At 49.7% G+C, this 13,209-nt stretch overlaps 1 protein-coding gene across 1 annotated transcript in view; it reads right to left on the bottom strand.

Moving 5' to 3' along the window:
* Nucleotides 1–353: 353 nt before the first annotated feature.
* MARCO (macrophage receptor with collagenous structure) overlaps nt 354–13,209 on the bottom strand; it is a 33,380-nt gene continuing 20,524 nt past the window's right edge. The window contains exons 5-13 of the mRNA XM_027562277.1: nt 10,699–10,788; nt 10,553–10,588; nt 9,923–10,021; nt 9,767–9,829; nt 4,248–4,292; nt 3,368–3,466; nt 2,818–2,862; nt 2,033–2,209; nt 354–643 (exon numbers count right to left, since the gene is read on the bottom strand). Coding sequence (XP_027418078.1) covers nt 513–643; nt 2,033–2,209; nt 2,818–2,862; nt 3,368–3,466; nt 4,248–4,292; nt 9,767–9,829; nt 9,923–10,021; nt 10,553–10,588; nt 10,699–10,788 — 785 coding nt within the window. The 3' untranslated portion in view covers nt 354–512. The remainder of the gene's footprint in view (nt 644–2,032; nt 2,210–2,817; nt 2,863–3,367; nt 3,467–4,247; nt 4,293–9,766; nt 9,830–9,922; nt 10,022–10,552; nt 10,589–10,698; nt 10,789–13,209) is intronic.

The raw sequence follows: 13,209 nt of genomic DNA, 5'->3' as shown, positions 1-13,209 counted from the left end.
GCTTAAAGGTACAATTCCTATTTTCCATGCAACCTGGTGTCAACTTCATGAGGTCTCTTCATTTGCTGGTGAGTAGCTCCAGTGCTGGGGGACCATTCACTGCTGTGCAAAGAGGCTACATCTGACTGACTGAAGGGCTGGTCATGACTAATTCTGACAATGGGTGAGCGCCACTTTCACCATGGAATTTCAGCCCCCATGTGCCCCAGTTCTGAGCTAAGATTCCACTGACCCTGTGCACTGGGTGGGAGTGAGAGGAGCATGAGGACTCAATGAAAGGCTGTGTGCATTGAGTGAACGCATCCCTAAGGGACAGGAGGGAAGAGCTAGTAATTTCAGCCACAGCCAGGCAGTGCCAAGTAGCGCTTTGAGCTTTATTAGCTTTATTGAACCTGCTTCAGAGGCTGTCAGCCACCCCTCAGAGAGCCCCTCAGAGAGCACCGCCTCCCTTCGTGGGCTGAGTGTCTTGGCTGTGGACACCTTGGGGGCAGAGTGGTGAGTGGGCTGTGGGGTCAGCTGCAGTTCACGCCTGCATCCTCATTGTGGTTGCAATTGTGAGAGCCCCAGCTGCTCTTGTTGCAGTCCCACAGGGTCCATTCTGACCCTGAACATGCAACATCATCCAGCCAGATGTTTCCAGAGCCTGGACACAGAGAAAGCAAGGGGAGAGAGGAGTGTGGGATTAGGGTTCAAGCTGTATGGTCCGTCTGTCCTCGGGGTCTTCCACAGGGAGCTAGACTGATCATTTCTCCTGCAACTGCCCAGGCCTGCGGTGCAGACGACTGATCTGCTCTCTTATGATGACTCTGCCTCTCTTCTGCTTTCTACCCTTTGATAAAAGTCTCATCCAAGTATTTAATATGTAATCCAAGCATGATTTGAAATCTCCTAAGGATCTCTCTTCCTTAAATGCCTTTATAACCAGGTCATTCCCAGTTCCAAAGCATTCATACCTCCTTCAAACCCCGTGCCTTCTGATATAATCGATTTCAGATCAAGAGCTCAGAGAAATTACTGGCTTATTCGATTCCAGTAATTTACACTACAGTGTGACAATCTATATAGGCTTAATCTTTGGGAGGAAATGTGTATTTTTAAGGAGTTTTATAATCCTACTAGACTCAGATTAAAAAATAGGTATGCATTTTGGTAGGGTGGAGGGGGAAGGGTGAGGACAGAGAAGATTTGGGGGCAGGAGCAGGAGAAACCAGCCTAGTGTCCTTGCCAGGTCAGCTCTTGGTGGTTGTTTAGTTGTTTAGTTGCCAAGTTGCTTTTGCAACCCAATAAATAGGCTGTAGCCCACCAGGCTCCTCTGTCTACGGGATTTTCCAGGCAAGAATACTGGAGTGGGTTGCCAAGCCCTACTCCAGGGGACCTTCCTGACCAAGGGATCAAACGCACGTCTCCTGCATTGGTAGGCATGTCTCCTGCATTGGCAGGCAGATTCTTTACCACTGAGCCACGAGGAAAGCACAGGTCTGCTTTTATGGACAAAGAAAATGACCTTTTGCTGCAAAACATAGTTGAGTGTCCAGCACTCCAGGACATCTTTCCAAAACTGATTTTAGGAAGCCCCTGCTCTGATTCACTGTCTCTTCCCTTCTCCTTGAAGATGATCAAGCTTGGGCTGCCCAGGCCTTTAGGCTCCAGAGAGCTGAGATAACCACTGTGCTTGCCTGCCCAGCATCTTTGTTCTCCTGGCTTCCACCCCTCAGCTGTCCTTCAGAGAGCACCCCTCACAAACACTGTCAGACACGTGGCATTCTGGTGTTAGGGCTGCATGGACAGCGACTTCTGTCCCTGTGGAGGAAGAGAGCCTTCTTTCTCCTGGGGCTGCCAGCCAGAAGGATGTAAGCTGGGGCCCTGAGCTGTGAAACTTTTCAGTTGCTTGAACCAATCCCTTTCTTTTAAGACAACCACAATGAGTCACTTGCAACTGATGGGTGCCAATACCCTACCCAGGAGAGAAAGCTCACATCAACACCTCAAAAAAAAAAAAAAAAGACTCCTGGTTGAGGACTGATTCACTCACCAGCTCCCACATTGTAGACAGGAGATCCAGAGGAGTAACCCAGCATGCGGCAGAAGACAGTGGCATCTGAACCATCCCAGCTGTCATCACAGATTGTCCCCCATGCACCATTATAGAAAACTTCAGCTCGACCTCGGTTCCTAGAGCCGATAATCCGGACTGATAATGAGGAGTCACCTGGATGACGAAACACATGTGGGAGAGGTGAGGGAAGCAGCACAGGGCTTTGGGCAGATGCAGGTTCTGCCTTTTAATTTTTGGAAGTCCTATTGTTGTTGTTCAGTCACTAAGTCGTGTATGACTCTTTGCGACCCATGGACTGCAGTATGCCAGGCTTGGAAGTCCTACAGTTAGGGAAAGAAGTCTTCTGCTTGGCTGTCATCATAGCAGTAAGATCCCTCGTTATGGCACCAGAACTACCAGCAGCCTCTGGGCACTGAGGCTTGTAGGCATGAGGCCATACAAGGAGGTGCCTCTGCAGCTGGCCTTGCAAATCCAGCCTGCCATGTTTTGCTTGCATTGTGGAGAAAAAAAAGGGAGGAGGAAGAAGGGAGGAAGAGAGAGGGAATTGGGGGTGGGGAACAAGCGAGGAAAGAAGGGAGAGAGAGAAACTGTTACCTGTGGCTCTGGACACGGGCAGGCTTATTCAAGGGACAGCCTTTTAGCTTTCCCCCCAAACGAAGAATCTCTCTGAAAAACAAGGCCTCTCCCCCAGAACATATACAACTTTCAAGTACAGAGTAGCCTCTATAGCATACGTTAAACAGAACAGAAATAGCAATTACCTTTTTGACCTTTTTCTCCCTTGGCTCCTTGTGGCCCAGTAGCTCCTGTCATGAGGAAAAAAATGGCACAGTTTGAAGGAAACCAAGTCAGGAACCCCCTGCTCTCCTTTGCCAGCAGTGGGGAGGAGTGGTGGGGGTCAGACTCTCTCCTCCATCTTTGCCGGCCCCCTGGCATCATGGGGACTGGATATGCCATGGATCTCTGTGGTTGAGCAAGAAGAAATGGGCCTGAGCTACAGCAGGAAGGACTTAAGCTAGATTAGAGAAGGACATTCAAGAGGCATGGAGTGGGAGGTCTCTCCTGAGGTCAGTCACGGAGACTGCATGGTCCGGGGGCCTGGCTGGGCGTGGTGCAGCACATTGTCACCTGCTGTGCTGAGTGCCCAGCTGTGCCTTATTCACCTCTGTAAGCTCCAGGCCGAGGGCAACCCCAGCACAAGACTTCTCCACAGAACCACTAAGCCTCTAGCCTTCTGGTTCTGAAAACCACCCCCAACTCCTTATAACAGGCCTCTCCTTTGAACTCTTATGTCAGAAGCCGAGACCTTACCTCTCGATCCGGGCTCTCCCTTTTGGCCAGTTGGTCCAGGTGCCCCCTTGAGGCCTCCCAGGCCTGGGCTTCCCTTCTCTCCCTTCACGCCCGAAAGGCCTGAGGAAGAGAGAGACCACCGCCATCAGATGCTCTGCTCTACTTTCCAAGGGAAACTAACAGCTTTGGTGTTTAATGAATGAATTGTCCTGAAAGTCCCCCCACCCCTATCAGTGGGCTATTTGGATGTTCAGCCTTGGGGCAGGGGCAGAGTGTTGCCCCTGCCCCAATCCCCCCACTTTCCAGGTAAACTCTGGTTGGGGACAAGAGGGTGAAAATAGCCGACAGGATTCCAAAGTTGCTGGTCCTCATTGGGCCATTATGTGGAAGCCATTCTGGGAGAACTTGCTAGAACATTTCCAGGCCTCAGTGTCCCCATTAGTAAGTTAGAATAAGAAAAGAAAATCTACCTTAGGAGTAATAAAGACTGCTCAAACAAGGACTGTAATGAGAGTCCTGTGAGAAGGAGCAGGAGGAGTGGGTGCCTTGAGGGCCAGAGTGAACAGGGAGATGGACCAAAGAGATACAGGCCAGGCAACCACCTTGGGAACTGGAGAGAAAGTTGCTTAGCTCCACGGCAGCTGCGCAGCCTGAATTCACCACCATGCGGCAGCTTCCGGGGCTTCTTTACCGTTTTCTCTCTCAACTCCACCGCTTTAAACCCTTTCCCCTGGTTTATCACTGGAAGAGCCTGAGGCTTGAAAGACAGAGCCCTGGAGGCCTCATCACTCTGGTGGAAAGTTACTGCAGTTACAGCCCTGCTTTCAGGGTCAACAAAACCCGCCTCAGAGAGTCCTTCCAGTCATTATTGTGGAAAATTAAAATGAAGCCAGCGCTTTACCTGGAAATCCTGATTCTCCTTTTGTTCCTTTCTGTCCTTGAAGTCCTAAGATCAAAATACAGAAAAGGGAAGAAGATAATAAAACTTAGATATTAAACACTTTTAATCTTAGACAACCTCTACCTTCTGTCTGATTAATGCAGATGGAAAGGTACATTGGTTCTCCTCGATTGTTTAAAGCCACTTTAGCAGAGCATAAAAGTAGACAGATTGCAGATAAATGGGTATGTGTATTGGGGTGAAATAGAAACGTGGTGGATGAAGGTCTGGATTAGGTGAACAGACCCCACACTCAGTAACTGGCCTTCTTTGTCCAGTAATAACCTGGCTTGATATCTATTCCTTCTTGTTGCAAAAGAAGGAAAAGATTGGAAAAAACATTTTCTGTTGGAAAAGAATTGAGAGATATTTTGAAAATAAAGTTATTTTTATTTCTAAAAGACTGTGGAGGGCACTCAGTGGCCACTAGAAGCTCTGGGAGTCTCTCACCCTCAGTAGATACTCCATAAGTCTATTGGTTTATTTCATCGTGGCCCCCACTGTAGCTAAACAGTTAGGCAGCTAAAGGGTCTCATGTCCAGAAAATGGAAAAATAACCACTGCAATTGTTTGGGACGATCCTATTTGTAGTTCTGATGTGAAAGTTCCTCCCTCCCTCCCTTCCTTCTTTCCTCCATTCATCACTTTATTCACTAACTTATGTAGAAGGCCTACTATTCCCAGCACCATGATGGGTCATTACTTATTGTGGGATAATAACCTATTGGTTTAGCAACTCCATGATCTCTCAATTTCAGGAAAACAGGATTCTCTAAGACAGTCATGCAAACTTGGGGAAAGTAAAGCTCATTACTGATCATGAAGTAACAGTTTCTTCAGGGTAACAATGGGATTGTACTTCCACCATGATCTTGACTGGGGTCCCTTCCAACAAGCCAGTCGGCTTTAACCAAAAACCCACTCATTGGATGGTCACTAGGAACCAAGAGGAACTCAGTTACTCTCACTGCCAATCACCTGGGGGACGTTCCTGCCTCTCACTTTAAATTCCTGGCTTTCCTGAGCACCCACTGTGTGCTGGTCAGTGGAGAGCAGAGGCGGGGCCTGGCACACCTCTTCAGGATCCCTTCTTGGAATAATGAACAAGGAGTCCTGGCTCCTGGCCGCCTTTCAGATGGCTAGTCTGAGGAGGAGGGTCAGAGGGCTGAGGAGCTAGGAGCTGCTGCTGCAGGCCTGGGCACTAAGGGAGGCTGGAAGGGCTGGAAAGATCTGAGAGACCAACTAGTTTTGCCCCTCATTCTTGAGATGAGGACCAGTTTGAGTCTCAGAGAGCTTCTTCTAGAACCTTTGAGGTCAGCTGGCAGGCAGGCCACAGCTCACCCGGGCCAGCTGTGCTCCTACCGGTCCCTCTGGTTGGAAAGTCTCACCCCTTTGGTCTCCTGGAGAACTGGATCAAGCCTGTGAAAGCTGCTATGATGCTAGATGTTGCCGACTATAAAACCTTCTCTGGCCTTGCCCATGGATGATGTGCTTCCTCCCAGGGCAGCACAGGCCCCAGATAGCCTGGGTTTGCATCTGCCTCTGTGGCATTTAGTCCAGTTCCCTCTCCCTCAGCCTAACCTTTCTCCTCTGAGCTTCTGGTTGCCTCAGGGGTGGTTATGAGATTGAAATGAAGTCACCTGTGTCAAGCCCTAAGCCTCGTGTCTGGCAAGTGGTGTCATGCAGACCCTGGGGACCCTTTTGGTACGTGTATGTACTCCTCCAGTGGGAAGCACCTGGGATCCTGGGGCTAAAGCCCCCACAGGAGCTCCAGCCTTGCTGCCCAGGAAGCCCCCCAAAATGTTTGCTGTTGACCGTAAGAAGCCCATCAGGGGCGGCAGATGTGTCCTCTCTACTTAGGTGTGTGCTCGGTCGTTCAGTTGTACCTGACTCTTTGTGACCCCATGGATTGTAGCCCTTCAGGCTCCTCTGTCCCTGGGATTTCCCAGGCAAGAATACTGGAATAGATTTCCATTTCCTCCTCCAGGGGATCTTCCTGACCAGGGATCAAACCTGCCTCTCCTACATTGGAGGGCAGACTCTTTAGTACTGAGCCACTTGGGAAGCTTACCACTGTGCCACCTGGGAAGTCATCCTCTGTGCTTACCTGCATCTGAATTGCAGCTGTCAAGATTAGGGAGGAGAAACCACATTCAGAAACCTGTCTTTGGTTGTTAAATAGAAAAATGGTTCATATCTAGACACTTGATCCCCCATGTCTCGTCCTAAAGGATGCCATACTGCACAATTTACCTTAAAAGCCTGTCCCTAGATGCAAGGTTGCAGCCACCTCACACTGTGATCCCTCCTGATTGCCTCCCCACTACCTAAGAAGCCTCCAAAGCACCAAACAACAAATGTCTTGTACAAACAGGAGCCCTAGGTAAGCCCTGGTTCACTAGGTCCATGGTCCCCGAGGCCTGACTCTCCCACCTCATTTCTCACACCCTCCCCCAGCCCCTCACCTCTTAGAGACTAAGCATCTGCTCCTGAATGCGCTATGCTGGACACTGTCAGGGGCTTCACATACATCTCTCACCTGCCCTGCTAGGTTGTGCCATTTCCCTCTTCATAGAGGAGGAAGTCTACACTCAGAGATGCTAGGTGATTTACCCAGGTCACACAGAGAGGGACTGGTGAAGTTAAATTTGGGAACCAGGGTTGGCCTCCCACTGGGCACTGTGGCTGCCTGTTCCACCAGTGTGCCAGCTTACCCCTGCCTGGAGTTTCACATGGGCTCTCCATGGGATTCCAAAGACTTTCAGTAGCCTTGGGCCATCCCTTACTCCTAAATGAGTAGTCAAACTATAGTGAACATCAGTCACCTGTACAAGGTTTGTTAAAAACTTTCTGGGACTTTTCTGGTGGTCCAGTGACTAAGACTCTGAGCTCCCAATGCAGGGGCCCTGAGTTCAATCCCTGGTCAGGGAACTATATCCCACATGCCACACCGATAGTTTGCATGCTACAACTAAGACCAAGCACAGCCAAATAAATAAATAAAAATATTTAAAAACTCTTCTCCTTTACATTTCTAAAAACAAACAAACAAACAAAAAACAGATGCCCAAACCAGATGCACTGAATTGGAAACTCATGAAAATGCTCTTTGAGTTTTAGGACTCAAACCCTCCCAGGATGCAGAGTGCAGGCAAGATTCTCCACCTTTGGACAGTGGGAGACGCAGGCTGGGGACCTGGGAAGTAGATGCAGTGCTGCCTGTGTGTAAAATCTTGTTTTATCACCCATACTCTTGCTTAGTCAAGAATCACTAGTCTGGCAAAGGTGGGATGTGGTACAGGGGCTCTCCCCAAAATTTATAACTGAGGGAGAAAAGCCAGCATCTTCATGAAGCCAAGCAGAAAACTCAGGGGTAAGACATCTTTAGGCCTCAGAATCAGAAATCCTAAGATCTGGGGTCAGGGAAGAGAGAAGTATAAGACCAGAAAGAAGCAGCCAATAAATTGGGGTCGCCTGACCACTACACCCACATGGAGACTTTGCTGACAGCCTTCAGGTGGCATCCACATGGGACTGGGTAGCAGATCCCCTGCCTTTCCTGATCCACCATCTGTGAAAAGGAAAGCAGCTTTGAAAATGGATGGGTTAGAAGGACAGTGTGTATAGGAGTCACCTGTGCCAGGGCTCCTGCCAACCTTCAGGGGAAACCCAAAGGTCAAAGGATCTGACTCCTAGGCTCAGAAAGTGACCTGCCCAGCTCTCTGGCCAGAGCTTCCTGAACCTCCACCACATCCCAGACCTGGACTCAAGGGATGCCAACCTACAGAGCCCTCCCTCACCTTCGAAGACTTCACCTGCTCTGTTCCCTTTCTCTAGACTTGCCTTCCTCTCTCCACCTGGCCAAGCCCTATTCATCCTCTATGACTCAACTCCAGCTCTTCCATCACTCTTGCAAGATGCTATATTTTGCTACCTACACCAGGGGCCACTGTGAACTTGAAGATTTTGATAGAATCAAGTCACATCTGTTTAAAAAAAATCAATCAATCCATTGACCGCTTAAATGAAAAATGAGAGGGCCTGCCCCTGGTGTGGGTTTCTAGCGTAGCTCTGGGATGAAGGCATCCAGGTTGTCTAACTCAAGTATGACCTTCTGCACCTGCAGTGACTGTCCACAGACATCCTTGGAAGATGCCCAGCCCTTTCTCAACCTTCACTGGCCACAACACCTCCTGGCCTGCACCTGGCTTCCTAAATGGCACATGGCACTCCTCCATGCAAAACCCTCAGCAGAGTGTGCCTGATACCATCTAACAACAGTCTGTCTGCCTGTCTCCTGAATCAGCCTGCATGTCTGAGAGCAGGAACCAGGTCTTATGTGTCTTGGAGGCCCAACACTTTCTAGACTATCCAGTGAACCAGACTTTCTAGATCATCATGGGTGCCTGGACTTACTTAGTGACTAGCAAAAGTTAGCAGTTGTTTATAAAGCAGACCTGGAGAAGGCAATGGCACCCCACTCTAGTACTCTTGCCTGGAAAATCCTATGGACGGAGGAGCCTGGTAGGCTGCAGTCCATGGAGTCGCTAAGAGTCGGATACGACTGAGCGACTTCACTTTCACTTTTCACTTTCATACATTGGAGAAGAAAATGGCAACCCACTCCAGTGTTCTTGCCTGGAGAATCCCAGGGACAGGGGAGCCTGGTGGGCTGCCGTCTATGGGGCCGCACAGAGTCGGACACGACTGAAGTGACTTAGCAGCAGCATAAAGCAGACCACATTGGTAGGATGGTTTATAACCTTGACTAAATTGGCCTAATAGCTTATGACCTTGACTAAGTTGGTGTGATGGCTCATGAACTAATCTCTGTGAGTTGGGGAACTGTGGGTCACTATTTTCAGCCGGGGCCCCCCTGGGAGAATGTGCAAGTAGGGTTTTTTGACAAAGTGAAATTGCTCAGTTGTGTCTGATTCTTTGTGACCCCATGGACTGTAACCTACCAGGCTTCTCCATCCATGGGATTTCCCAGGCAAGAGTACTGGAGTGGGTTGCCATTTCCTTCTCCAGGGAATCTTCCCAACCCAGGGATTGAATCCAGGTCTCCCGCATTGCAGGACCACCAGGATTTTTGACAACTGCTGCCCAAATCCAGAGCCCTGACCCTTGGGGCCCCACCTCAGATCAGTGGGAGAGGGTAGGCTCTACATGCACAGCTGGAAGGCAGGCCAGGAGACAGTGCAAGCAAGGTGCCCACCCCCCTCCTGTTTGACAGTGGAGATTTGATTGTGGCATTCAAGGTCTCTCATGGACTCTGGGCAGAGAAAAACAGCCATAGGGCCTTGGATTCAAAGGGCTCTGGCAGAGGAAGGTGCCCTTCTTAATCCAGATGCTCAGGGGCGAGAGCTCAGGACACCCTCTGCCTCCTTCTGATGGCCCTGCTGGGAAGTAGTCCTCCTCCATGTCCATCACTGACACCCAGCAACTCCACTTGCCCACCTACCCACAGCCTCTGTTACCTGTGTCCCCCTTGCTTCCTTTCACACCTTCGACTCCTGGTGTCCCAGGCAGCCCTGGTGGTCCTGGACAATAGATAACACAGAGAGTGTAAGGGCTGGACTGGGTGGGTCTTCAGACATCACTCCCCACACCAACCACAGGACCCAGGACCTCACCTATTGGCCCAGTGGGGCCAATGCTGCCAGTATCACCCTTGGCACCTGGGGATCCCACAGCTCCTGGAAAGCCTGGAAGACCCTTCATTCCAGGAGGTCCTGAAAGTAAAGTCATGAATAGAAGGCTGGGGGTGGTTGGTAGAGGGCCTGGCTGCCTATGCTTTCAACACACCTCTGTTCTCTGCAGTGGCACATGCATCTCTTAACACCTTAAATATTCCCTGGGCAGCTTAAAAGATCTCTCTTTAGAAGCCTTAAACTAGCCCTATTAGTGGGAGGAAAATTACAGTCTCAGCAATTTATTAATTTATTTCCTTTCACTGCTGCAGGGTTTGAAGCTTATGGACTCACTCAGAACTCTGGGTGTGAGCGTCTGGCTTCACAAGCCTGAGCAGCAGAGTGAAGAGACGCTCTCAAAAAACTAATACAATTATGTAAAGTTTAAAAATAAAATAAAATTAATTAAAAAAAAAAAGAATATCAATTAGGGCTGCCCTCTGAATACTGCTCCTTTCCTCTTAAGGACGGGCCAGGTTTTACAAAATCTCAGAGGCTCTGGGTTAATATTACAGTCAAATACGAGACAGGGAGAGTGGTACCTGGAATGATGCCCATCCCTACAATTCTTACCTTGATCACCTTTGATTCCAGGAATTCCAGCCACTCCTAAAGTACAGAAGGATTTTTAGGGATTGTATTTTTACCCTCTAGCTTCAGCCTGCAAGACGAAAGGGGAATACCCGCAGGACAACAGACCCAACAGTGCAAACTCTTACCTGGGAAACCTGGCTTTCCTGAGTCACCTTTATCCCCCCGAGCTCCGGGGGGTCCCATGTCTCCTTTCATGCCCATGTCTCCCTTTCTTCCTGAAAAACCAAGAAACTGTGGTCAGACATGGAGGGAGGGTGGGGCTTCCCTGGCGGCTCAGTAGTTGAAGAATCCGCCTGCAGTGCAGGAGACCCAGGTTTGATTCCTGAGTTAGAAAGATCCCTGGAGAAGGAAATGGCAACCCATGCCAGTATTCTTGCCTGGAGAATCCCATGGACAGAGGAGCCTGGCAGTTTACAGTCCATGGGGTCGCAAAGAGTCAGACACAACTTAGCAACTAAACCACCACCACCATGGGAGGAGGGCAAGCCAGGCCACTACATCCAACTCTGATACTTCCTGTCCCACTCAAATTCCAAACTCAGACTCCTTGAACTCCTTGGTGCCCAGAAGTGGAAGATACAATGACTGCCCTCAAAGAGCACACCATCTTGCCCAGAGACCAGGCATAAACTCATAAAAAATGGATGAGAGGACCTGGCCTGGCCGATGGGAAGTTGAAGGTCCCAGAAGCTGAGCTCTCCATCGGCATTGCCTAGCTTATTTCAGTGTCTGAATTTGGAGAACTGTTTTTTTAAACTTCCCAAACAGAATTCTGAATATTCCAGAAAGCAGATTTCATGTGCTGAGAGCAGAAGCTTTGAGGTGCTGATGGAGAGAAAAGCATTGCAACAGCACTGAACCGCTAGTGGTTCAGACACAGTCTTGCCTGGTGGCCACGGTTTCACATTTTCCACTTGGCATCAGTATTCGGAGCTTGCCCCCATCCATCCTTTCCTCTGTCCTCCGTCACTCCCTCCTCCTTCCTGCCACTGCTCAGAGCGTATCAATTGAGGGAGGCTCCTCACTGGGCAGGGCTCAGCAACCCCTTCCTGAACCTGCCAGCCACCCATAAAGGGCCTGCTCATTGGTACCCACTGGCAGAGGAAGGCTGGTGAGGTCCCACCATCAGCAGAGTCGCACTCCTAGCAACTCCCTCAGGGGGCAGGACTGCCTCGTTAATACAGAATTTGGTTAAAGGGCTCTATTCGATTATTTTCATGATTTCAGAGCTGGAGGGAGAAGGAAATGGCAACCCACTTGCCTAGAGAATCCTATGGACAGAGGAGCCTGGTGGGCTGCTGGCCCTAGGGTTGCATAGAGTTGGACACGACTGAAGCGACTGAGCATGCATGCATGCATTGGAAAAGGAAATAGCAACCCACTCCAGTATTTTTGTCTGGAGAATCCCAGGGATGAAGGAACCTGGTGGGCTGCTGTCTATGGGATCACACAGAGTTGGACACAACTGAAGCAATGCAGCAGCAGAGCTGGAGAGAACACAGAAAGGCCCTGGCCTCCTCTCTAATGAATTAGAAAAGTAGGCAAAGTCGTCTTGAGTGGAGGCAAAGAAGCAACTGCTGTACAGAACTCTCTGGATCTAAGATTTGAGAGATGTTAGGTGTATGTCTTGAGAATGAGATTCTTTGAGGTGGTTAGGATACTTAGAGAATGATTATTCCTTGATGGAAGACAAAACAACCACAGAGACCTTGATTACAATTGAAGTCCCTTACAACTGCCTCAGCTGCAAAGAGCAAACAAGTTTTCGGTCCTTCAGAGCATGCACTTGAGCAGAAGGGCCAAAAAGCTAGGACAATGCAAGGAATTATTCCCTGAGGCATTTGTTGGTGCCCTGCTGCTCTGGGCCAGTCAGGGTCATCACATTAAGGCAATTGTGTGACTGTATGAGGTTTCTTTTCTCTTTTTTTGCTCTCCCAGGCAGTTTGAAAGATCTTAGTTCCCCAACCAGGGATTGGACCGCAAGAGAATGGAGTCCTCACCACTGAACTGCCAGGGAAGTTCCTGTATGAGGTTTCTTGAAACTGGTGTGGGCCTGAGTGTGTGTTGCTATGACTTCCATGTCTCCACAAAGAGGACCACCTTGGGAAGCAAAGTAGTACTGGTGAAAATACCAGAATCTGGGACCAACTGAGGAATGACAGCTACATCTGACTTCAGAAACTCCCCATCATCACAGCTGAAGGTGGAGTGAAGGAGATTGACATGATCCCCTGGAACCTCATCACGGTGGCATTACCCATCTTCTGGGACAAAGAGAGGAAAACCTCAGTACTCAGTACTGCAGGGGCGGGTCCCACTTGGTCTGCTAACCCTGTCTGCGGGCAGTGGATTGGGCAAACAGTGGGTAATTTGGGAAGAGGAGTCCTGATTTCTGAAGACATGAAACCGATGCATTTCCCCTTGCCAGCTGCAGTGCTCCCAGCTCTGAGCCTGGGTGTGGCAGTGGGTGAGTGTGAGGTGGGAAGCAGTGTGGTTCAGACTCCACAGGCAAAGGCTTGGCTCTCATTCATCCCCTCTCTGGGGCTGCCGGGGCCATCTTGAGAAAGTCTGGGCCACTGAGAATTGTGGAGGGCCACCTTTGGAATCATCCTCATAGGTCAACTGTCCGACCACCT

The sequence above is a fragment of the Bos indicus x Bos taurus genome, chromosome 2 (assembly GCF_003369695.1).
Source record: "Bos indicus x Bos taurus breed Angus x Brahman F1 hybrid chromosome 2, Bos_hybrid_MaternalHap_v2.0, whole genome shotgun sequence".
Taxonomy (NCBI): domain Eukaryota; kingdom Metazoa; phylum Chordata; class Mammalia; order Artiodactyla; family Bovidae; genus Bos; species Bos indicus x Bos taurus.
Note: the sequence above shows the minus strand (reverse complement) of the source record. Positions and strands in the feature narration are given on the sequence as shown.